A 25,691-nucleotide genomic window follows, 5' to 3' on the forward strand; every position below is an offset into this window, starting at 1 on the left:
ATCCATCCATCCATCCATCCATCCATCCATCCATCCATCCATCCATCCATCCATCCATCCATCCATCGTAAAAGGCAGAGTCAAGTCTCCTGACTTGGAAAAGTGCTATATATTGTAAAACATCTCCAAGGAACATGAATGCTTTTTCAAGGCATAATAAAAAATATTTGATTTATTGAAACATTACAATATATGACTGACAACTTTTTCTATTTGGGATTTACTTTTATGTATTTTTACATTTTTTTAGGCAACAATGTGGTTGTGACGGGCGGCTACTTCAGGGATGTGCTGTGGTTCAGTGTGGACTGGGTCAAGATATACGACTGTGAAAATGAGCGCTGGCTGGATGGCCCTGCCATGCAGAAGTCCAGACACAGTCACTGCTCCATCGGGCTGGATTCAACTCTGTACGTCCTGGGTGGGAGTATGGACGAAGGGCTGGTGGCTGATGTAGAGAGGTTAATCCTGGGGTCAGAGGAGGGGTGGGAGGGGCTGAGCCCCATGGCCAGAGCAGTGGAGAGGGCGGCCACTGCTGCTCTGGGAATGTGTATTTATGTTGCATGTGGTCTAGATGAAAATGGAGATGTCTATGCAGGAATTCAGAGATACATGGTGAAGGAGGATCAGTGGGATGTGGTCTCCTATTCTCCATTTCCACGGTAAGAATAACTCCTCATTTTATCTCATCTAAATTGATCAAAGAAAAAAACAAGGATTTGAAACATAAAAGAAAAGTGTTTTAATTACATTTTTTGAAATTCCTTAAAGGTATGACCTGGTTGCCACTGAGCTCAATGGTGCCCTCTACCTATTTGGAGGCCAATCACTGCGCTTTGATGTAGAGACTGATGAATGGACGGTGCTTAATGAGGAATGTTTGGACGGAAAGTTTTTTTGTGGTTGCACCAACATCAGTGGCCAGATCTACCTGGTCAGTGAGAGGAAAAGTAACAAAGCATTCCCAAACATGGTGCTATTGGACCCATACATAGATACCTGCATTCAGACAGACGATGCCATTCCCTGTCCAATGCCCCTTAGAGGATGTGTCACCATTAGGATGGTCACATAATTTGACCATGCAATGAAGTTTTTTCCCTTCCCTTAAACTGAACCCAAAGTACCTTAAATGGATGTGTCTCTGCCAAAAAGTGCAGCTTAGATTTTCATCTGATAGCCCCCAAAAAAAACAGCTAAAAAATGTGAAAGAGAAATTATATATGATTTCAAAGCTGAAGAAACTGGAAAAGTTTTTTATTTTATTTAGCTCAGTGAATTTAATCTAGGAAAATGTCTGTTTTTTTATTTATTTATAACCACATCAATAAAAAAAAGCTGATTTCACAGCTAAATTGTTAAATATGGATCATTTATTTATTAAGCTTTTCAACAAGTCACACAGTGAATAAAATATCCATGTGCACAACAGAACAGTCAACTGTAACAGCTTTATAAAGGTATTAAAACAATAATTTAATGTCTAATAGGATCTAAACATATGTATGTCATTAAATAAATCAGCCCTTTTTATTTGAACCCCTCCTGATATTTACACTCCATTTAAAACCTGTATATACAGTAGCAAGAAAGATGTGCTGTCGGCACAGTGAAGGCAATCTTCAGAGAGCTTGTCTGCAGCAGAGGGGACACTGGCCTGCATAACTTATTGGATAAAATAATGCTTTGTTCTTTCAATCAGCAACTATTATCAAATATGCCACCCATAATAAAAAAATTCACCTTTTTTTCGCATATAAATGCGTCTGTGATGCAATTTTTATGCCGTACTCCAGACATATTGACCAGTAGTATCACTCACATTAGCATTTTTCTCACATGTTTGCCCAGTAAAGGTAAAGGATTTAGGATAAAGTGTTGATTCACAAATTTAGCACACATTTCTGGTTTCTTAAGCTAAAGGAACACTAACTTATGGGATAAAAAAAACATGCCAGTAGCTCAAAATGGAACAGCAAAACCAAAGGTTGGTTCTTACTACGTTGGAAAACAAATAAATACGAGTATCAGTCAAGTAAACATCTGTAGAAGCAGTACAATTTTTGTGAAGTATCATACAGTCAGAAAAAAAGCCCTACTATAAAGAAGTATGTGTTCTTTTTTGGACACCAGGGGGCGCACTATGTCTGCCCAACAAATAGAAACATGGAAGTAACTCAAAGGTTAATAATTAACTAATAATTAATTTCAGAACTGCTATGGACCTTAGGTGGTTTATAAACATGATCATTGTTTTATATCAAGTATGTACAATAAGATATGAGTTAATGTGTGAAATAAAATGTATGTATTTATTTTGTTTTAATATATACAGCCATGGCAAAAAAAAAAAGACCACTTTTGTTTTTTTCCATTTTTTTTTTGTTTGTTGTTGTTCTTAAGGCATAGTTCCTGAACAATACAATGAACAAAACAGAAGGGTGGTCTAATAATTTTTCCATGACTGTATATCACATATATTACACAATGATTAGATTTAGAGTGCTTCAAATGAGGAAAAAAATAGAGACTGTCTTTCTTAAGATATGTAGAAAGAAATCGCCACAATAATATGGATAAATACAAATAAATAAAAACCTAGTACACACTATGAATAGAAGTGAAATACATCTTATGATTTCCTTGTTCAATGTGATTTATTAGCTGTTTGATTCTGCTTCCTGTACTTCTTGGACTGGTTTTAATGTTCTACAATCATATGTGTTTTGATGCTCTATTTTTGTATGAAACGAAGGATTCAGACCTACCCTGATCTGAAACTGTCAATGTACTTTGCTAGATGCAAACACACACAAAAAAGGAAAACATTTATCTCCAGTGAGGAGAGATAGAGGAGATCCCATTATCTGGCCTTACGCAGTCTGCTGTTTAAATTCCTCTGGTTGGTCAGGTTGTTTAAGACACAGTTGTTGGCCAGAGATGTCCGTTTGGAGTTGATTGTCTCCTTCCTTTCCGCAGAGTTGCGCTCACCCTCAGGTTCCTCTTCTTGTTCATCCCCCTCACTCTCCTCATCGCTTCGCACATCTCGCTCCACCTGCTCTCAAAAAGTCACAGGTTATCAATCTTTCCCTGTCAATTATCTCCATCGTGTTGCTGATTTAACTGCACTCACCACTCCTTTGAAGACAAACTTGTAGACCATGCGCAGAATGAGGTATGCCCAGAAGATATGCAGAGCTTGCAGCACTAACAGCAGTACGTTGAAGAAATAATAACCAAAGAAAGGCTCAAAGAACTCCATGGATACCACCATTGTGGTGTGGACAATTCTGGAAAAAAGTGGGACAGAAGTGGTGACTTGCAGCCAGTTTGACATTGTCTCACTCTTACAAGCAAAGAATAAAGATCTGGATTATTTTGTTTTACAGTTTTATAGTTTAGTTTTAGTTTAACCCTCTATGCCTATTATTATAGATACCAAAATCCCCATATTTTCTTTTTTTGTTTTGTTTGTTTTTTGTGTCCTCTTTTGCCAATATAGCTCTGGGAATAGATCTCCCAGAGCTGGATGATACTCCAGCAGCTTTGCTTTCACAAGCACACCAATATCACCTTTGCCATAAGGTTCAACTTGATACTTGTATATTAAACTTCATTGACATTTATTTAAGTAGTAAATTTGTTTACAATGGAAACAGAGATGGAAAGGGGGGTGAGAAAAAAAGAGGGGATAAGAACTAAGGGGGGAAAGAGAGAGAGAGACAGGATAGAGTGCATGAAAAGATAAAATGAAACAAAACAGCAAAAATAGACAACAGAAGATATACAGTACACCTAGAAGTCTGCTTCCACACCTGCATGAGATGAGAGGGACAGAGTACAGAGAAAATAACAACAGCAAATAGACAACAAAGTAAATACAAAAAAAGTTTCAAGAGTAGCAGGTATCCTTTAGATATCCATGCGTGTCCGATTCAAAACCTATGGTGATTACAAAATAGTATTTCGTATTAGTGTGTAGCCGTGAACACCTGGAACCAAACTCCTGTGCTATGTATGCATGGTCATGCTCATTTATAAAGGATTCACAAAAGCTTCTTCAGAAGGACAATATGCTCAATAGCAGGTGTGAGCGGCATCAGACTCGCCCTACTGGAACCAAAGAGGTGATGCAAGCCCCATTATCCAGAGGCACCCCAGATCACTGGGACACAAGTAGAGCAGACATTACAAAATCCTTAAAATACGTTTACTTAGGCTCACACTTAAAATTGTAGAAGGTCTAAGCTGGGAGAGTGTTGGCCTAGTGGTTAGAGCAGTGCGCTTGTTCTATGAGAAGGGTGCAAGTAGCCGGTTCGATCCACACAGGCTGAAATCTGGGTCTCTTAGCAATACCCTTTACCCCAAACTGCTCCCCAAGGGGATGGGTTAAATACAGCGATACATTTTCCCAATGTGAGATCAATAAAGTTAAATTACATTATTATTATTATAAACCCCCAAATAGACCACATTAGGATATAATTGCTAATGAATTGCTTTAAACTAAATGAGACTTATTGTTACTCCTGCTTGTTATATTTTGTACAGCTAATGAAAGAAGGTTTACCTTATGAATTTAAACCATCATTGTAATGATTTATCAAGATTTTCCAGATTAATAAGATTAAAAAATACCTAATTTTCAGTTTTCTATAGATGCATTCTGTATTTATTTTTTGGTTTTCTTAAATATTTGATGAAATATTTGATGATGTGAAATCCAATGTGGCCTTTTATAGGAGACACAGCATGGCAGATCTTACACTATACATGTGCAGCTTTTTGTCAGGTGGGAAGTTAACATATTTGGTACATTGGAACCTTACCTGCAAGGAAACACCACAAGTCTTGTAACCAGGAAGACCACAGCAAATATGACAAACAGTGAATCGCATATCCTGGTCATCACGGCGTAGTGTAACATCTTGGCAGACTAAGACACAAAAGGGGAAAAAATATGCATTCTTACATATTTGTTCCAAGGAAAGTCCTAAAAGACATGATTATCATGGTTTTCATTTTCATATACATTTCTTTTTAAGTAAATAAAGGCACAGAGGCTTGTTGAAAGAAGTAAAGAAGAAACCTTGCTGTTAAGGTGACAGGACTACTTTAAAGCTGAGCCTGGTGCAACATTCTGCCACCAGTGGGCAAAAAATAATTTGTTTATGACACAGTATTTTGGTTTGCAAATGGGTACATTTGAAGTTAGAGAAGTGAAAAGTTGGTCAGGGAGCTCAGTGAAAGCAGTGCTCTTCATAACATCACATTAAAAAACAGGTATACCACAGTGAAGGTTTACCCATGAGAGCACATTGAGCCCAGCGGTACTGAGTATCAGTAAATTTAGTGCTGATCAAAGCAGAAAGACTTGAGAAACTGTAGGATTCAGAATTTTCTGGATTTCTGCTTGGCATTTCATGCTTTGGATCATCTTGGTAGTTTACAGCTTCTGCAGAACTGGGTGAACTCCTCTGGCCTGGCATTTGAAGATGCTCTTTGTTTGTGCCATCTCAGATATTTTTGGCACATTCATAAGTGGTTTCTATTCTTTCTCTCTTTCACTTGCTACAGATGAAATACAGAATCAAATTAATTCGAATGAGACCCAACTTTATCTTCCATGCAAACCAGAATTCTAGGTTCCATAATGTTAGACTGCATAGAGTAAGATAAGGAAAGTCCATCTCCCATAGTAGCACTGACTGTAGCTCAAAGGGATGAAAAGTAATCTTGCAATGTGGGTTTGCACCCAGCCTATGCCTGTTCCTCTCAACCCTAAGCTGTGCATGGTTGCTTGAAAATAAATGGCGAATAGATGAAAAAACATAAACCTTTCTCTGCAGACAAAGCCCTAGGACATCAGGACACTGATTCAAATGGTTTGTAAGGGAAGTTCTTAGATTTACCACAAGTTTGAAAGCTGAAAAGAAAACTGGCAATCACTGCTGTAAGTGTTGCCAGATATCCAAGCCTTTGCTTCCTAGCAATGCTTCTGCACTTCCCCTTGGCTCAGCTGTAGAAAAATCAGTCACCAACAGGAGGGAAGCTGATCCTGAATCGTTTACAAAAACTGTTCCTGCTAAGTTCTTTTCAAATGCAGATGCCTATGTACCTCCTTCAAACTCATTTCAATGCCAACCAGTTAAAAAGAGGAGAAACTGAACAAAACAGGCAGATGAAGAGAGAAAAAATTCAATATTAGAAATTAGTTACTGCAATTAAGTATATTCAGAGAACTGTTAATTAGCAGTGAAGCATGGCTGCATTACTCTATCCTCCAAACTAAATGTTTTGTCGTTTCGTTATATTAGGAACTAAACGGATGCAGCTTTTAGACCATCCCAGATTTAACTATTTTTGACCTGTGTTGTAAATAAAATGTCATAATTATGGAGATGTTCAAGTGGGATGTTCAATTACACACTATTTGAAAAACATGTTTGATTACTGCTGTTGTACCTGAGGATGAAAGTTGATATAAAAAAAAAAACAACATAGAAAATGGATTAAATCAGATATGTGCTTAAACTGTGTAAAATACATATAGTTATATAGTGCAGATCTTTTTAGTTTCCTCCTGCTAACATCAAATTAGACTAAACATTTCCTTCTTTGAGCCAGATAGAATAAATAAAAAATATTTCTATTGGCTTCATGCTAAAATAATCAGAAAAAAATGATTTAAAAAAAAATGTTCTATATTGATAAATTTACAAATTATTTGGTAACTGCTTTAAACTACATGAATCAAGTCTAATGTTTTGGGCTTCCTTCCACAAGCATCTCATGTTTCGCTGGAATTTTTGTCCATTCTTGTCCATGTTTCTAGGAAACATTGTGTGCTTACATTCTAAGAAACGTCACTTTATCATATGGTCTCCATAATGTTGATTTAATTATACTTCACCAACATTACCTGTTTGAATCAAGTATTGAGTCACTGTTGGGTGTTGTTTTTATTACCTCCCTGCCTTGAGTAGTAAAAACATTTTTATTTAATCAGACTTCAAGACATGTCATGAAAAGTTGAGATACTGTCCCTGAGAGCATTTTGAAACTTTGATCTGACTTGTAATGTTGGCTTTTGGGTGCTGGCCTCTTCCTCTGAGAGTGGCCTTTCTGCCCATCTAAGAACGGGAATCATTCCACTAATAATATTCTTTGAACAGCTATAGCCAGCAGATGGCCACAGCTTCACTTTATCTTTATCAGGGCTTTTCCATTTTGTTTTTAAAATCCTAGTTTTCTTAGTATCTGTAAACTTCTAGTTTTAAAGAAAGTTAAACAGATCCTTTAATAAAAGATAGTTTTGATTACTCTATCATATCTTGAACAGGGAAAGATTAGTTTGATTTAATATCCCGCAATAAGGCAAAAAAGTTTTGCCTTTTTGAACAGGTTATGTATTTTTGCAAAACGTGTGTTGCTCTGTAGAAAGTGTAACATATTTAACAGCAGTTCTCTCTTGTAAATGAGAAATTGTGTCTCAGAGAAGCCACCCATAAAGTATAAATAGAGGTTTAGTCATAAAATAGGGCGTTAACTGTAGATTCTATTGAAACAAATAACTTGTTTCATATCTTTCTTCATCTCTAAGCTGACAATGGTATGTGGATTGTTTAGATCTTATCAATGCCATGTGACTTTCAGGAAGATTCTCTGTATGAAACAAACGACAGTCGACTATTAATCATTTTGACAGATTTTCAAGTAACATCTCTTAATCTCTCCCAGAGAAACCATACAGAACCAATAAAAATGGTTATGAACTATTTTAACCACACACAAAAAATGTATCTATTTTACACACAAGTTATATTCAAGGCTTTTTTTGCCTAATAGCACAATAGTTTGTTGATCTTCCTTTGTAGGATTTCTAAAAAATCATATGGAAACTTTCACAGAAAAGTCACAAGCAAACTTCCTTGAGATCTTTGTGAGGCTTTCTCTGAGCAAAACTGAAAGAATTAGCTGTTGCTTGGGCCTTGGTGTGGTGCATTACCTCGAGCAGGAAGTCGGATGAATCATGTACCAGCATCACCAGTGTACCAACCCTCACATAGTTGGCGCAGTAGGAGAAACAGATAAGAAATATAGTGGCAATGTGATGCACCACCTGCTCTTTGAAATCCTGAAATAAATGAAGAAAAAGTATTCTGAAATAAAGCTAGAACAAAATCTCCTCAGTATAAAGTTATTCTACAAAAAAAAAGAAAAAAATCAAACAGAAAAGCTTTTAAAGCAACCAGCATTTCAATAAACAAAAGTGAATTACATTTCTAAAGAGAGGAATTAGACGAGTAGGAATGCTGTACTGTACATCTGTGCTAAACTAATTCTCCATACAACATAATCCTGGATAATTTACTTTTATATTGTGGCAAAATGAAAAACATTAAAGCCCACAACCAAATAATCCAGCATACTTTCTAAAATAGGTTAGACCATGGAAAAACAACTAACAAATACCTGAAAATCACACCAAACCAGATTTACACAATTTTATGCTTGACTGTCTTCCATCAGTGATCAGCATATTGGAACCAAGACAATCAGATAGTTTTTTTTTTTTTCCAGTCAGTGAACACACCATAACTAAGCGTCTCTAAGTCCCAGAACCTGGTGTGTAGAGTTGATTACAGAGGAAACAAGACTTTGCCGTGACATTTTTGCTGTGGTGAATTAAGGCACAGAAACACAAACTCTTGTGTTTCCTATGGATGTGCTTTGGCTACCAGAGTTACTCTGTTTATCTTTTTGATGGCTCCAGTACTGTTCATCATGGGACATCTCACTGATAAAGCCTGACAACTCTACACGCAGGCTGATGTCTGCAGTCTGTAATTCAAGCCACCCTGAACATACCGTGCAACAGAAGCCTATAATCTCGTCATCTATAATAAGAGGGAAATGCTGTTTCACCCACAGCTCTGTGACACTGACTGCTGTCTTTCACTCTCTCTGTTCTGTTCTTATCATAATTATTTAATTTCTACTTACAAAAATAATCATAAAGCCTTATTATAATTTAATGTATAAATGTAAAGCTGGGATATTTATCAGTAATACAAAGTTGGCCACGACTATAATTTATTTTAAATGTATCTTTCAGCAAAAAAACGGAATATACTGAGATATGGTGCATCTTCAGATTTTAATATGTAAGAAAAAATAAAAATATAAATGCATCATAATCTGTTTTATGAAAAAATGATTTAGTTAGTTATCACAGAGGCATATCCATGTTATATTAATGTAGAATGAATAATGAAGTGTTTTACTGGGCTTTAATAAAATTGGTGACTACAAATCATTTACAACATTTATTATCTCTAACTAAATATGCTACTACTAAAAAACACTTAATCCTTAGAAGAAATAGCTAAATGCGTTTTTATTGCACATAGGTGATGGTGTTTTGCGTCAGGCTTGTACTCACTTTTCGCTTGACGTCCACAGAGACGCTTAGCAGCAGGGACAAATAGAAACTCAGCTCCAACATGTAATACCAGTAGTGAGCATTTGCCACAGGCTGAAGAATGAGAGGAAGAGCATCACAATGAGCAAAAATCTACATTCATATAAGTTCAGTCAGAGGAAATTCATGGTGTGCAAAGCTGAAAACATATCTTGAACACTTCTCTTGATATTACAGAAAAAAAAACCTAATCTTAATTTTTTTTATTAGGATTAAATGGAACAGATGAAGAGAAACTACTTGATAATTCTGAATTTGAAGGAAAAGAAGCAAGTTTTCTTTTACACAGAAATTTCTAATAGCTAAAGCCCTATGTGTGTTGTTACTGCGGACGTTGAGACCGCCATGAGAACGTTACAGGGGGAAGTGTGGGCGTGGATTGGCTGCCACGCAAATGGACAGAAACTGCCGCCTGTAGTGATTTCTAAGAGAAAGACTTTGCCTAAAGATACTTTTCCAGCTGGAGTCGTTATTAAGGCAAATGAAAAGGGCTGGATGGATGAGGAGATGATGAAAGAGTGGCTGAGGGAGGTGTATGTAAGGAGACCAGGTGGTTTTTTTCCACGCATCACCATCGCTGTTAATCTGTGACTCCATGCGTGCCCATCTCACAGCCGATGTGAAAAACAAGGTGAAACAAATGAACGCTTTGCTTGCTGTTATTCCGGGAGGTCTGACAAAGGAACTTTAACCGCTCGACATCGGTGTGAAGCGGCCGTTCAAAGTAAGGCTGCGAGCGGCGTGGAGCGATGGATGACAGACAGAGACCACAGTTTCACGAAAAGTGGAAGGCAGCAGCGGGCAAGTTACGCTACAGTTTGCGGATGGATTGTAGATGCTTGGGCTAACGTATCTGCTGGCACTGTTGTTCGAGCTTTCGGAAAAGCCGGCATAATTTCCGATGAGCCGCACGACACGAAAAGTGACTCTGACAGCGAAGAAGGGGAAATTGGCATGTCTGATTTAGTGCAGCTGTTTAATTCAGAAACAGTTTTGCTCCCGCTCTATTTTTAAATATGCAGTAGAGGTATTTAAAGAGGATATGTACCGGTATATAAAACCCGCGCCCTATAATCCGGTGTGCCTTATGTGTGTGTTAAATACAGCAACGGCACACATAACTGAGACTGCGCCTTTTATTACGGTGCGCCTTATGGTCGTGAAAATACGGTAATAGTGAATTAGGCAATATTTGCATGCAGTAAACCTGAGTAAATGCATTTGCACCACCAACCACCAGCCACTAACATGTTTAACAGTGAGGACAGTGTGTAGTTCAGGGTGATGTGGATTGTTAATCCACCCTAACCTTTTGCACGTCGACCAAAAATATCAAATTTGGTTTCATCTGAACAGAGCGCCTTCCTTCTCAGGTTTGCTGTCTCTCCTTAACTCTATCACTACTTATGCAAGAAACCATACGTGCAATAAAGCAAAGAAAAACTTACTTTCTCAAAAATGCTTTTGGACTTGCCTCACCTGTCCAACCACTTGCATACTGCCACTAAGCTATGAACAAAATTAAAGACTTGAAGGTGCCGAAAGCGGCTAATTTGAATCTCAAGAACAAGTTAAAAGAAAAAAAAAAACAATTATCGACATTACTCCCAGTCTTAGTACACGATGGCCTATTTCATTCAAAGGAATTGTGTAACATCTCAAATAAAAGTACTTGCATAACATCCAAGACTGGGTGTTTGCAGGGACACAATGGCACTAAGTGAATGTGGAAATGTATTCCTCAAAACACATTCTTTATCGCCACAAAGGCCTAGAGATCTCAGAGCAGCATGGCGTGCTGGAGTCTAAAGGTATTTTAATCAGGTGTCACTTTTCTACTGTTTTCTCTCCACGAGTTCATGACCGTGAAGGTATGCATGCATACCGAGCTGTCATTTCACCACATATATTAGCTTTAAAATCAGAGTGTCAGAGAGAGTCTAGATGTATGAAAACAGGTCAGCAGTGAAGGAGGGGAGGGAATCTTAAAAAGTCAGCAGGAAGGTGTGTGTTAAACAGCCAAAAAAAATTAATCTATGTCTTTTTTAATAATAAGTAAAACAAAATTATTTATTTTCTTTAAAACCTGATGGGAAACTGTACTCACAGGTTTAAATAGACAAAAATTAAACATTCTGTATCATATACTATACAGATTATGTTTAATACACTAATCCCAACGGTCCAACAGATAAAAACTACTAAATCCAATCCCTCCCATTATATTGAATGTACGTATGAAAAGATCATTACATTCCAGTCTGTCATATTAATCAAATATGGCATAGTTACACAAACCAACTGTATTATTTTCCATTTATTTTCAGCTTCTTCTTTCATGGATTATTATTATTGATATGAGAAACCGCTGCACATCCTTCTTCTTTACATCCAGAAACCGTCTCTTTGAACTTCCCCATCTGCATTGTAACTTAAATTTCCCCAATGAAATGGACTGTTCTTCCACTGCAGACGTCCAAACCATCTCAGCCTTGCCTCTCTGAAATTCTCTCTGGATAATCCTCCATTTTGGTCACTCAATAAGCATCCTCAAACTGCCATCCTCTGGTTGTCATCAGATGATGTCATACCACCCCACACCAAAATCCTACAAACCTTTCCTCTCTTAAACTACCTCTAACAAAGGTATCCAACACTTTCATCCTGCCTCGGTTCTGTTTTCCTCCCTCATCCACTAACTGTTGCTTTCGATCTCTAATCTAAGATAGTTCAACTCACCATCTGTACTTCCTAAAGATTTAATTATGCCAGCTCTCTCTCTCTCTTTCTCTCTTATGCACACACATAATCTGATTTGTTTCTGTAATTTACCTTGTTTCCATTCAAATCAGTTTACCTTTATATCCTCAATTCACAGTAACTTGTAATACCAACATGTCTTGTTTATAATCACCAATAAAAATCAGAATATTCTGATCAAATCTGTCTATTAGCAGATTGAAGTTCAATTCAAATACATTACAATGCTACCTGAGTCATAAAGCAACAGTCAGATTCAGTTTGTGAAACATTATCTAAGGAAGTCTAGATGATTGCATCAAATCATTAGCTACATACAGTTCATGCAAGCAAAAAAAAAACTTTTTTTTTACACCACATAACCCAATCTGCAGAGATAATAATGATAATAATGGAGCTGTAACTGTTAAGTCATCTACAGAAGAGACAGAGCAGGCTGTACTTCCTAAGTGTTTGTAGCACCACGCTACGCATCTTCTATAAGTATGCTGTAGAGTGTAATCTCTTCCTTCAACATGGCTGGAGTAACAGCATCAGAGCGTATGAGTTAAAAAAGCTCAACAAGCTAATAAAAAAGACCAATTTTGTTCTAGGAACTCAAGAACCTGATGATTTCACGAAGAAGAATTCTTAATAAACTGAAGAACAACATAGACAACAGTGTACAAAACCAATATAGTGTCTTCAATCAAGGGTTTCTCCAGATCTGGTTCAAGACAGATGATCCTTCCTACCTTTATCTAACAACACATATAACAACTCTTAAAAAAATAAAAAAATAATAATAAAACAAATTTTCCTTTGTGACCAGTTATTTACAAATTGAATTGCATTGAATTAAATATCAGGAAGTGTTTTCTTCTTACTCTGAACATCCTGCAGTTACCATTAGAATAGAATAAAATAGAATAGAATAGAATAGAAAATCCCTTTATTGTCACACAATGGGGAAATTCTGGTGTTTACAGCAGAAAAAGATTATGAAAACATTGGTCACACAATTGTGGACCTTAAAAATAATAAGAATAACATAAATAGAGAAGAGTTAAAAGATAGACAATAAAATACTGTACTGCAATGTGTTTTAACAATATACAAAGTGTGCACCTGGAGAATAAATATCCATTATACAGCTACAGTATGGACATTTTTACAGTAATGGATATTTAAAAATAGCAGCAACATCAGAGATGTGAAAAATGAAAGCAGCATAATTTCATTATCATAATGAAATCACACTGTATCCAACTCAGTGATGCAGAACATAAACTAAATGCAAAGTCCTTATCAATAACAATGTGTTTGAGTCATGCTGTCTCCTCCTCACCTGTTTTGGATATCCCCTCCAACACTCACTTTGATCCCAGAACCAGGGAGTCTGGAAGATTTAGTAGAAACAAACATTTAGGAAAACTGAATATCATCTTTCTAACATGAATAAACTGAATGCATTTAAGAACATTCTTGTCAACAGGTTGATGGGCAATTCTTTCATCGACTCATTCATTTTCTGACAGACTCTCCAAGCAAATTAAATTGAAAGCATAGAACCGTCTCTTAAAAAGAGGCTAACAAACTTACATCAATCAGCGAGCAGAGTCCTGCGATGAAGGCAACGAGGTAAAACACAAACCGCCAACTGTGGAGATTGGGAATCATCTATCAAGAGCTGTGACACTCAATCTGCAATGTGCAGTTTAAACCAAAGCAACACAAAAATGCAAAGAATAATCCACCAAGAATCCACAGATGTAAGGAAGACTTAGGCAAATTATTTATATGATTTATTTATTGAATCCATTAAAAAAGGAACTCACGATGCCTCACAGAACTTCTTGGTGTTGCTGGGTCGGTCTTGGTTTCTTCTGTGTCTGAACCAGGTTTGAATCTTTCTTTGAGAGAGTCCACACTGCCTTCCCAGGCTCACAACTTGACTCTAAACACACAGACACACACAAAGAGACCATATAACGCAATGTTTCACATTTCAAACCAATCTGCCCAATAATTCTTCAGCTAGCAGCTTTCCTACTATACAAATCGAATATTTAAAATATCTAAGCACTCGTCAGCGGGTGAACATTCAAAACACACATTTTTAAAGTTCACATTTGTTTCTAAATAACAATGATAAAGGAATCTCATTTAAAATCAGGCTTTATGAATTTATCTTTTTCTCAAAAAACATTAATTTTCTGTCAAGCTTGTCCCTGCTGGGGTCACGTAAGGTGCTGGTGCCTATCTCCAGCGATCTACGGGCGAGAGGCAGGGTCCACCCTGGACAGGTCGCTAGTCTATCGCAGGGCAACACAGAGACAAACAGGACAAACAACCATTCACACACACACTCACACCTAAGGAGAATTTAGAGAAGCAAATTAACCTAACAGTCATGTGTTTGGACTGTGGGAGGAAGCTGGAGTACCAGGAGAGAACCCATGCATGCTCAGGGAGAACATGCAAAATCCATGTAGAAAGAAATCTAATCCAGAAACTTCTTGCTGCAAGGCATATTGCCCACTGCCCACTGTGCAGCCCTACATTATTTTTTTCCATTTTGGGAAAAAAAAAAAAAAAGTATATTAGGCGTTATAATAAATTATAAAGCGCAGTTTTTTTTCTGGCAATATTTTGTAGATTTCTCCATATTTTCATGGACTTTGACACCAAGAAAGTTGGATTTTTTTTTTTTTTTTTTTTTGAGGTTTTTAGGTACTAGAGTCTTGTTTATTGTAAAGTGGCTGACAGGAAAGGGGGTATGAGAGAGGGGGAGAGACATGAGGCAAAGGACCACAAGCTGGATCCAAACCCGGGGCTGCCATGTCAAGGACACCGGCCTCCATACATGGGTCGTGCTAACCACTGTTCCACCAAAGCACAACTGACAGTTTGGATATCTAAGCAATTTTATTTGTAGATCCTAAAATAAACCATGGAGGAAATTTTAACAACTGAATCAATTATAGAGTTCCCCAAAAACAAAACATATGGAACCCAGAACTAACAAGATAAAATGAATTTAGTTGTGAGTTTACTTATTTTATTTGTCTTAGTAGGGTAGATTGTTGTTACACTCATCATATCTGAGCCACCACAGAGCATTGTAAAATAACATCTGGAATGAAACTTTCACAAACTAGATGGTTTTTAACATTTTAATCCAAACATTATTTTACACTGCCCTGTGCTGGTTCAGATAAGATGAGTGTTATAACCAACACCCCTGTCCCCTAATTAACTAGTGAGTAAAAAAACCTTTAGTAAATTAAATTAATGATAAAAGTTATCATCTAAATATAAAACAAGGTAAAAACAGCCTGCAAATTGAACACATTGGAATAAGAAAATATGGAAATATGGAATTTCAACACTTTCTCCAAATAGTTTTAACTTTTCTATGCTTATCCAGAGCTTTTAAACTTGCATAATATCCCAAGTACTATGGAGGACCGATCCTGCCATAATTAAAAATACGTACAGAAATAAATGAAGGACTTAATAATATAAAATTGCTTGAAAAAAGTAGCTAATAGTATGAATTTGTGTGCCATTAAATGTGACAAAATAATAAAACGAAGATATTTCTTCAACAATTGATCAATTTTTCATTAAAAAATTTACATTTTGACTTATACTTTTATTTTACTTTTCTTCTTGCTTTTATGCTGACTTATTTTTAACCCACTTCTTTTCTGTTATACATTTTTATCGAAGTCTTTATTTGGCTTTGTATATTTATTGCAAGTGGGTTTTTTTTTTTTGTTCCGTATTTCCACTGCAACCTTTGTACTTTTTTCATATTTATTCACACCAACATTTTTAAAAGATGTTTATATTTTTGTCTCATAATGATTTACACCACAACATTTTTAAAGCATGTTTTTAATTCACCATAAATATTCATTTTCACCCGCACTCCTGCTCAGCAAACGTTTCCAGGGAACCAGGCCTTGGCCAATAGCTGTAAAGCTTTGCCGGCTCCCGGCTGATTTATATTAATAGGTCCTTCATTTATTTCTGTACATATTTTTAATTAGCGGTCTTCCATAAGTATCATCTAAAGGTGAGATATACATGTACTGCTTATAAAAACACTTTTGCTCTGTTGAGTCCAACATTAGAGCGGCTCAGGTGGCTGTTAGTGTGATGCCGCCTTCCCTCTCCTTTTCTGCACACAGATACTTTACACACGTTTATGTTACACCTGAAAGGTCTGTTCAGGGTGAGACTTAATTACAAGCTTAAGATAACTTACTCTCAGTTAAAGTCAAAAAGGGCTTGGTTTTATATTGTGAGTGTAAGCTGAGACTTACACAACACACAAATCAGCTTCAAGTATGTCAAAAATGAGAAAATGACGGCATTAAACGTGGACATGCTGTACTAGCATGAACAAAAACATATTATAAAAATAGAGCTTGTTGAGCTGTAAAATAACAGTTTAATTTAATAGGTCAAGTCTTGTTTTGTTCTAACACATGCATTGCTAGGCTTGTCAGGACAGGAACACCAGAGCTGTTATTCCACCTGTCTCTGTAAACAAGCAGGTAGAGACATACATGCCTTCCTTTTTTCTAGATAAAGAAACTAAGATTCACATCTATTAAATTGTTCCTGTTTTTTTTTTTTGTGTGTGTATTTCAGAAATTAATTAAGTGGATGGAGTAACAGCTGCGAAAGGCATTTTTTGAAGAATATACTAAAAAAAAATCTGTAATCAACAAGAAGCTGCAGACTGAACTGAGCTTAGATTCCCATTCAAACTGAATAGGAATCTAAGCTCTGGGAATCTAAGTACAGTAGCTTTGAAAACATCAACCAAGAGGTTTGAAAAGTTAAACTATAATTTCTATTTATTTCACCGGAAACACTTCATATAAAAAAGCTAAAAAAAACTTCCTCCTTAATGCCTTAAAACGGTGCCAGCAAAATTCCCTTTCCTTTCCCCTGGTTAAAAGAGAATGTCAGGTGATCCCATTACTATCTCATGACAAATGAACCTCTCAATCATGTGGAATATAATGACTATTGAGAAACTTCTGCTCCCTTTTTGGAAACAAGGAAACAAACTTTGAATCATCAGGTTCATTCATATTGCAACACAGCAACACTTCACCCATCGCATATAAACATCAATGTCTTAAACCATCAAATGAATTATTGAAAAAGAAAGAAATTTACAATGTCTGCTTCATTTGCTTAAACATTTTCCAAACAGGTTTAACAGGCAGTGGTGACAGGGTGAGAACTTCTTTTAACATTTGCATCTTATCTGCAGCAACTTCAAAACAGAAACCCTTTTTTTTGACAGTTTAACTTCCAACCCTTATCATGCAAGTAAACTTTTTGACACAATTCACAATATAAAGAAGAAGAACCATTTAAAAAAGCCTCTCTGGTTATGTGTTGCTGCACAGTAGTGCAGTCGGTAGAGCTGGTTTGATTCTAAAAAATAGGTCCTGGATCTACTTAATTAATTAATCCCAGCCTGGAGTGCAGGTTAATGTCAATGTTTTGGTTCAGTCTGGCTACTTAAAAGTCCTCTCATAGTCAAAAAACATTACTTTACACTGAATTAGGTTCATACTCAGCATTCCCCTCAGGTATAAGTGTGTTAAAGTAGAGTGAGTATTTGTGCATGGCTGTTTGTTCTGTGTGTCTCTAAGTTGATAGACAAACAGAAAAATGAACAAGTTTAGAGAGCTGCACTAAAACTACATTCCTTCTTTTTATACACTTGTGTGTACGAAATGACAAAATAAAATCTGTCAATGTCTAAGTCTGAACAGCCAATGAATTTGAAAGTCAAGCCCCAGTCCCCCTGCTAACCTACAATAAGTTATATACTGGTATAGACATATGTCAAAAGTTTTGTTCATTTTGTTCTAGATCTGTTGACAAATCGTACAAAAAATTATGGTTTGGAGACTAAAGGATGGCCTCACAACTAATGCAAAAATGATGTTGTTTTGAGATTGCAACTAATTAAAATTGTAGCACCTTTGTCTTGCAGTAAGAAGGTTCTAGGTTTCATTCCCAGCCTTGGGGTCGCATGTTCTCCGTGTTTGTGGGGGGGTTCTCTCCTGGTACTTTGGTAAAACCTGACCATGAAATTAAAAGGTGACTAAATTACCCTTAGGTGTGAATGTGTGTATTTGCAGAGTTGTGTGCCTCTATGTTCCCCTATGGTGGACTGGTGGACTGTCCAGGGTGTACAGAGCCTTTCACTCACAGACACCAACCTAATGTGATTCTGACAGAGAAGCAGTAGAAGATGGATGGACTCATTTGTTACTTCAGTTTTAGATAAAAACTGATTATTTTATGAATTTTTGTATGTCTGAGAAAATATTCTGAAAATGTAAAAACATTATTTTTACCAGTCCAAGCCCAGCCTCCATCTTTCAAATTTATAGATTTTTTTTGTCTGTTTTTTTTTTTTTATATAGATTTGGCAACACCAGGAAGGACATCTATGTGCATTAAGTCCTAGTTCATCATAGTCTGTGAAAAAACTCTGTTTTGCAGGATTTAGGAATATGATTATCCATTAAATATTAGGTGAAAACTGCAAAAACCCTACTGAAGCGATCAGAATGGCGGGCAGCAGCATATTCTGATTGAACACCTGGGACTTATGGATGCTCCAGCAGCCTGTTTGCTTTGTAAAGTGGAGAAGATTAATCAGAAAGAAGAGGAGTACAAACTTGTGATGGCTCCCGGCTGATGTGTTTGTAGAAGGCATCCAGTTTTGGGATAGGTGGAGCTTGAATCCGAATCTGATCCTTCACCCCTAAACATTTGCTTAATGGAATGGCTATGATCCTGTTTAGAAAAATAAAAGAAAAAAAGAAGAGGTTAAATGTTTTATACAGTAAAAAGAATCTAATGTACAACTAAAGTGGACAATTTTGAATGAACTTTATGATGAAAGGAGCCACCTGCAGCTGCCCATTGTTGATCTTCAGCTCAGCATTGAGCAGCGAAACATGATCGTTCATTATGCTACCCCTGACAGCTTGTGATCTGCTCCTATCGGTGTATTGTGACATTTTGCCAGATAACCCTAGTCAGTAGCTGACAGGGCATCAGGAGACACTTGATCTGTGTGTGTTTGTGAGTGCATGTATAGGTCAGAGAGAAAAGAGGGACAAGAACAGCAAAAACACAATCAGAGTTTCTGAGAAAGAGCGAAATGTTTTGACAAATGACCGTATTTGTTGAACCTGGCAGCGTAATGACATGTGTAACTCTACCTCAGAGATAATCATCACAAAGTGAGAATGAAGGGACAGATCAGGGATAATGAGAAGGTCGGCGTGGCTTTATGTAGAGACGAACAGTCTCAGGTTACAGAAAGACATGTGGTGAGCTGAACACAGCCTGAGATGTTAAAATGAAGAACCACCTAATTCATCTTTCTGCACAACTACAACTATACAGAGCCCTATCAGAGACAAATCAGACACAGACCTACACACACATGAGCTGGCATCTGTTTTATTATTGTCTCACTGAGGCAAAGCTAATGTCATGATTCCAGAGTCATACTGAGGGTTATGCTAAAGGCAGAATGTTCCCTCCTCATGAAGCAGCAGGTCATATCTCACCTCAGGCAGCGCTGATGACAGAGCAGCTGATAACAAAAAGCATTCAAAAAACGTTCCTCCTATCTGATTAGCAATCCTCTGCGTCTGCATCTAGTTCTATCTGTCTTGTTTTACTCTAAAGCAAAACTTGGGGAAACAAATTGATTAACTTTCTGTCTTTTGGTTGCATCAGTTTTCGATTTGGCATTACAATTATAAATGAATTAAGGGCAGGAATTTAGAAAAAATGCAAATATATGTCCAGTTTTCTTAAGGTCCAAAAAGGCCACAAGAAGTTTAGGATTTTCAAGGGTCCAACTTTATCCCTTCTGCTCACAGGCAAAAATAATAGAGGACATTATATATTATTTATATTATGAAATCCAATGTTATTTACATGCTGAGTGCTTTTGAAAGTGATTAAAAGTAGTTCTTGTTACTGATACATTAAAGAGTGAATTGATGCACTTAGTGATGTTTAATCTCATCCTGAAAATGCAATGGATTGAATAATGTTATCACTGGAAACCTTTTAGACATTTTTCAGGATTCATTCTCCATTTTTCAGGAAGCATTTCAAACTCATTGACAACTAAAAAGATTTACATTAAAGAACTTAAGTTTTTTTTGTTTGTTTTTTTATCCCAATCTCTTTCTGTTAGGGTTAAAAGCATCTTTTTAAGGCAAGTCAATTCAATATTTTTTTTAATTAAAACTTAACCAGACAGATGATTACCATGAGATTCATTTACATCCTGGTTCTATAACCAGACACTCCAGCTACACCGTGTAAACAACCGGTAGGGGAGTTTTAATCCCTGAGGGACACAGACAGAAAAAACAACATAAAATCACATTCGTATGTCGACAATAAATATTGTCAGTCTAAAGGGTTAGCAACAGTGAAGTCTTACCTGTCAAATACGTATCTTAGGATTATAAAGGCAAAGGCCAGTGGCAAAGCGATGAGGAGATCCCTGGGCAAAGGAAAGCGACCTTCCTCATTGTCCATCTCAGTGTCCTGCCAGCGGATGCCAGGAGGAAGCCAGTACTTCTCCTGCCACAGCCACGTGTTCAACATGGTCAACATGCTAAAAATAAAAGGAAAGATGAGGTTTTGTTTCATATAAAACAGATATGAATCACTGAATTCATCTTTCATGGTAACAATAACCCAAAGACCTAAAATAAAGAACATTTTTGACAAACGATAGAGGGGCCTCACTCAATGACTACCGGCCTTTTGCACTGACTCCAATCATGATGAAGAAACCATCTCCTCTGCTCTCCACCTAAGCCAGCTCAGCTGTAGAAGTGGTCAGCAGCCCCGAATTCCTGGGGGTTCACTTCATAGACAACCTTTCCAATTTTCCTTTCCATACAAATGACAATAAATGCTGTCTAAGTCTAATTTCTCATGAAGCACATCTGTAATGTATACGTTTATTCCTGGACTATAGAAGGGCTAGAAAATAGCAAGATAAATCTGAATGCCTAAGTTTTTACTTTCTATAATTACAAGCAAACAACCTTGAAGAAAATGGTACCCGGAAATATAAAGTAAAGTTATATTTTGATTGGATGGTACACCACCTGTCAAACGGCAGACAAGAGTGCCCTGCACAGGATAGGGAAGGGATCTGAAGAGATCATATTAATAGAATGATTCACAGCTTTCTGCTTTAGGGCTGTAAAAATGCTATACCACAAATTATACAGGTATTTAATTTCCTTTTTCCAATTATCTTTTTTAATTTTCTACATTTCATCTACAAAGATATTTGCAAAACCAAATGGTTAAACGATTCTATAATACTGAATACACAGCCTTGCTGTATACCTGCTGCATTACATGGAAATGGCAATGAAATGTTTCAAACTGATCTCGGTCTTTCTGTATCTCTATCCAGGCAGGTATGTACTGAAAAACAATAGCTCAATAAGGCAGAACATTATGACCATAAACAATACTAATTATCCCCTAATCATTGAACTCGTTGGAAGTTCATTTTGGGTGAAAGCTAGTGTTAGTTCTAAAAGGAAGATTTCAGAACATACAGGGCATCGCAGCTTGTCAGCATAGCAGCAGGTCACCAACACTGATTCGAGTTTGTTAAGGAAAGCAGCATCAATAGGGCTATGAGAACCAGAACAGTACCCTGGAGCAATAGAAACAGATGGCTTTGTCTGATGAATTATGTTTTATTACATCTTGGCACGGTCAACATGCACAATGCTTCTCGGAGGAACACATGGCACTAGGTTGGAGGAAAGCTGGGGGGAAGCAGTCATCTAAAACCTTGAGACCTGACACCCATTTGGATGTTACTTTGACTAATACCTACCTAAACATCATTGCGCATGCAGACTTAGAGGAGCACAACAATTCCAGCGGTTGACTTGGCCTTTAAATCCCACAGATCTAAAATCAGGTATGTTTAAGGTTTGCCAGACAAGTCCAATCAGTGAAGGTGACATTTGGCACATATCTGGAGCTAAAATACCGCAGTTAGAAACCACAGCTCACCAACAGGGGTACAGTCCCTATGAGAGATAGATAAATCAGCTGGATGATATTTTTGATTGATTGGTTTTAGGTCACATGGGTGCATGCATTTCCATTTCCATTGCTATCCATTGTAAATGTTTTGTTTGTTTTGTTTAAATTGAGGCTTGTGCAACATTAATTATAACTGTGTCATTTTTATCATGTAAACAGAGGGGAAAAGGCCATTTCAGCTCTATGAATCAGTCTAAAAATATTGGCAGCACACATCGGGGATCAGTTAAACCAGGGGTCTGCAACCTTGGGAATCCAAAGAGCCATTTCTGCAAGTCCAGCCAAATAAAAGTGGTTGGAAGCCACAAATTTGACACACCCTTTTAATAAAACACAATTTTTCAAATTTAGTTAAATATCCACTAAATTTGTTTTCATTTGTTTGGAATTTTAGGTTTTGAAATAAGGAAAAAAACAAAATGCATGGATTTTCTTCTATAGGATGTTGATATGTGTGTAAAAATTATGTTAAAAAAAGTTTCCATAGTAATGACAAAAAAAATATCTAAAAACATCACAAAAATAACATTGGTTAATTTAATGTATTCTTTAGTGGAATTTCAACTGAGAAATTATTTTCAAAATCTGTTAAAACCTCTGAAACAAGCGCATGTTGTTATACCCTATTTGAAACCTTTAGTTGGTTCTTCATAGTTTAAGCCACTATAAGGAGCCTCTATTGAGGGTCCAAAGAGCCAGCTGTGCAGGGGCGGATCTAGACCAAATGTACCAGGGGCAAGGAGGGGGCCAGTGGGTTTTCATGGGGGCACAGAAAAGCATGAAATAAAAAAACAGGGCAAGGGATTCAAATATATTAATAGAGCTGCATGAAGTGAAATTTCTTTTCAGTAAGGTTCAATAAAAATTCTATTTCTTATGAGGTCGATATAAATCTATAATTTAGGAATTTTACATGTTTTTGATTTATTTTAAGTTAAAACTACCGTTTTCTATAAAATATGAATTAGAACTCAAGAAAAACTGTTAAATTCATCAAATTTGAACATTTTTTATTTGTTGTGTGAAAAAAAAACATTTAGCAGATGAAAACTGGGATCAATACCACTGAAGCTCTCACCTTATTGTTTTTGAATAATTAGTTAAACAGAATTTGTAAAGAAAAATAAGGAAATAGATCCAAAGGACCTAACCATGTCTGTTCCAGCGCATATCATCATTAGAATAATTTTCAGTATTATGTCTTCAGTACAGGGGCCAGGACATGATCTACAGGGGCACTGGCCCCCGTTGGCCCCTGTCTAGAACAGCCCATGCACCTGTGGCCTGGGTTAGACTAATGTCAAAATAATCGGTATGGACATCGGCCATAAAAAACTGCATCAGTGGATCTCTAGGCGCTAAACTTCAGCCTTATAGGGTCTGTTGTCTGCACCACACAAGACAAGCCTGATCTGTTTACCATTTTATTGTGAAAAAAGTAAGTTTGACACAAGCACAAATAACCATAATTATAAATATTATTAATAAAAATGTAATTTAAATTATCTAAAGGATCAATGATGTATTTAAAAATTAATTGAAATAAGGTCTTTGCTGGTTCTTAAGACAACATTAATTGTTATAATAACTCAAGACAGACACTAACATAATGCATGACATCCCTGCAGCTCAGTATATCCTTGCCTCCTCCGGCCTGTAAAGGCTGCAGCTTTATCTGCTTCCTACTGATAGGCTGCTCTGCGCATTCTGCTGCAAACGCAAACTAAGGTGCAATGACAGTAAAACAACACAGACCGATTTGGAGAGTGAATACTAGAGTAAGTGCATCAGTATTAGGATGAAATCCTTCTGCATTAACCAGTAATGATTTAGCGGAACCTGTCAGCGCTCGGAGAGAAGCGCAACCTGTCATCACCGCTTCATCCCGAGAATCCAACATTCTCTCTAATTCAACATTATTTAAAATAATATTAAAATATATTCATAGCAGCATTATATCGCGGAGAAATGTTGCGCTCACCTGTCCAGGCTCATGATGTGCTGAGGATGGGAAATACAACAGCGGCAAATGGGTAAGGAGGAGGAGGAGGAGCTTGTTTCTACGCCCCCTGCGTCCGCCGCGGGCGGGGAGAGGCGCACCCTTTCACCATCACCGTTTCATCATCGGATCCACTGCTTTTCAGATTCTTCACCGTGCGTGAAAAACAAACCAAGCCAAACCACTCCGCACATATTTAGCCAACTGGCAGTTCTGCGCAAGGGCGGAGCTAGATGGGGGGCCAGGGGTGGCCATGGTCCCCCTTAACCAATCATTGGCATAATTTCCCCCCTCTAATAAGATGGTGGCAGCACTAATACTCTCAGGTGGAATATTCATTTTAATTTTTCATATATTACTTACTATTTTTTTTCATGTGTTCTTGACAAAAAAAACACAGTGGTTAATTATACACATCAATATAATAACATTAAAGATGATAAGTGCAGAATTAATGACCTCTTCAGAACAAGATTTTATGTTATATGAGGTAAAGAGAAAACGATGTGTCTCTGCATTCATCTGGGAGTCTTCAGTAAAATCATAGATAAATAACAATAAAAAAAAAACATTAAATAATCAATTTATGTTGATATTAGTGCTTTTAAATATCAATTTTATACAGAATTAATCGATAAAAGTGGGTAAGTAATGACAATGAAAAAGATGTTTGCCGCAGAACTCAAACTTGAAAGTATTTTATCCACTATACCTTTTATCTCGAAAGCACGGATGTTTAAATATATGCGTCTTTTTGTTAGCAAAGGCTGTAGGAAAGTATAGTTAGTCTTATCTTTGGATTGACCGTGAGGTTCTGGCGCCTATACACTTTCAGCCACCCCTCAGTGTACACTGGTTATTGCCTGGCCACCCTTATAAAAATGGCTATGCCTCTGGTTCTCTAAGAATATAGATATTTACTTAGAGTCCCTTGCAAAAGTCTTTATATTCCTCATTTTTGTTGCAGATATCAAATTTGATAAAATTAAATTACTAGTATTAACAGACAACCCTTTTCTCATGTCTTTAACTAGTTGTCTTCCATGGTTTCCCTGGATCTATTCATCATTAATAACCATACATTATACTAGGTAGGCTGCTTCCTCGGATGTACGCAGCCTGCGAATTGAGACGCAGCATATATTTCTCACTGAAAGCAGTTGACAATATATTTTAACATGCATACTAACAACTGCGTTTAAAGCTTTACACTGTGAAATATTCAGACTTGGTCATTTGCTTCTTGTGCACATTTAAAACAATATTATTTAGTATTTGCTTGTTTTTTTGAATAAATGA

General features: G+C 36.9%; 2 protein-coding genes across 3 annotated transcripts; one reads left to right on the forward strand and one right to left on the reverse strand.

Moving 5' to 3' along the window:
• Positions 1-191: 191 nt before the first annotated feature.
• LOC107101253 (ceramide synthase 2-like) lies at positions 192-24,489 on the reverse strand. 2 transcript variants are annotated; one of them, XM_015400108.1, is made up of 12 exons: positions 24,375-24,489; positions 20,748-20,924; positions 18,952-19,069; positions 14,062-14,180; positions 13,826-13,883; positions 13,572-13,622; positions 9,446-9,538; positions 8,009-8,137; positions 4,830-4,936; positions 3,134-3,290; positions 2,878-3,055; positions 192-690 (listed from the first exon to the last, which is right to left on the reverse strand). In XM_015400108.1, exons 1-12 carry the CDS (start codon positions 24,386-24,388, stop codon positions 677-679), a joined length of 1,215 nt encoding a protein of 404 aa, XP_015255594.1. In that variant the 5' UTR covers positions 24,389-24,489; the 3' UTR covers positions 192-676. The 2 variants fall into 2 exon arrangements, with proteins under 2 accessions (XP_015255594.1, XP_015255585.1); XM_015400099.1 differs by lacking the exon at positions 192-690 and having other exon boundaries at positions 2,031-3,055; positions 24,375-24,488.
• LOC107101263 (kelch-like protein 23) lies at positions 537-1,534 on the forward strand. The gene is made up of 2 exons (XM_015400118.1): positions 537-662; positions 772-1,534. The coding sequence occupies exons 1-2, from the start codon at positions 547-549 to the stop codon at positions 1,073-1,075; spliced, it is 420 nt and encodes a 139-aa protein (XP_015255604.1). The 5' UTR covers positions 537-546; the 3' UTR covers positions 1,076-1,534.
• Positions 24,490-25,691: the final 1,202 nt, after the last annotated feature.

The sequence above is a fragment of the Cyprinodon variegatus genome, unplaced genomic scaffold (genome assembly GCF_000732505.1).
Source record: "Cyprinodon variegatus isolate N-32 unplaced genomic scaffold, C_variegatus-1.0 Scaffold30, whole genome shotgun sequence".
NCBI classification, from domain to species: domain Eukaryota; kingdom Metazoa; phylum Chordata; class Actinopteri; order Cyprinodontiformes; family Cyprinodontidae; genus Cyprinodon; species Cyprinodon variegatus.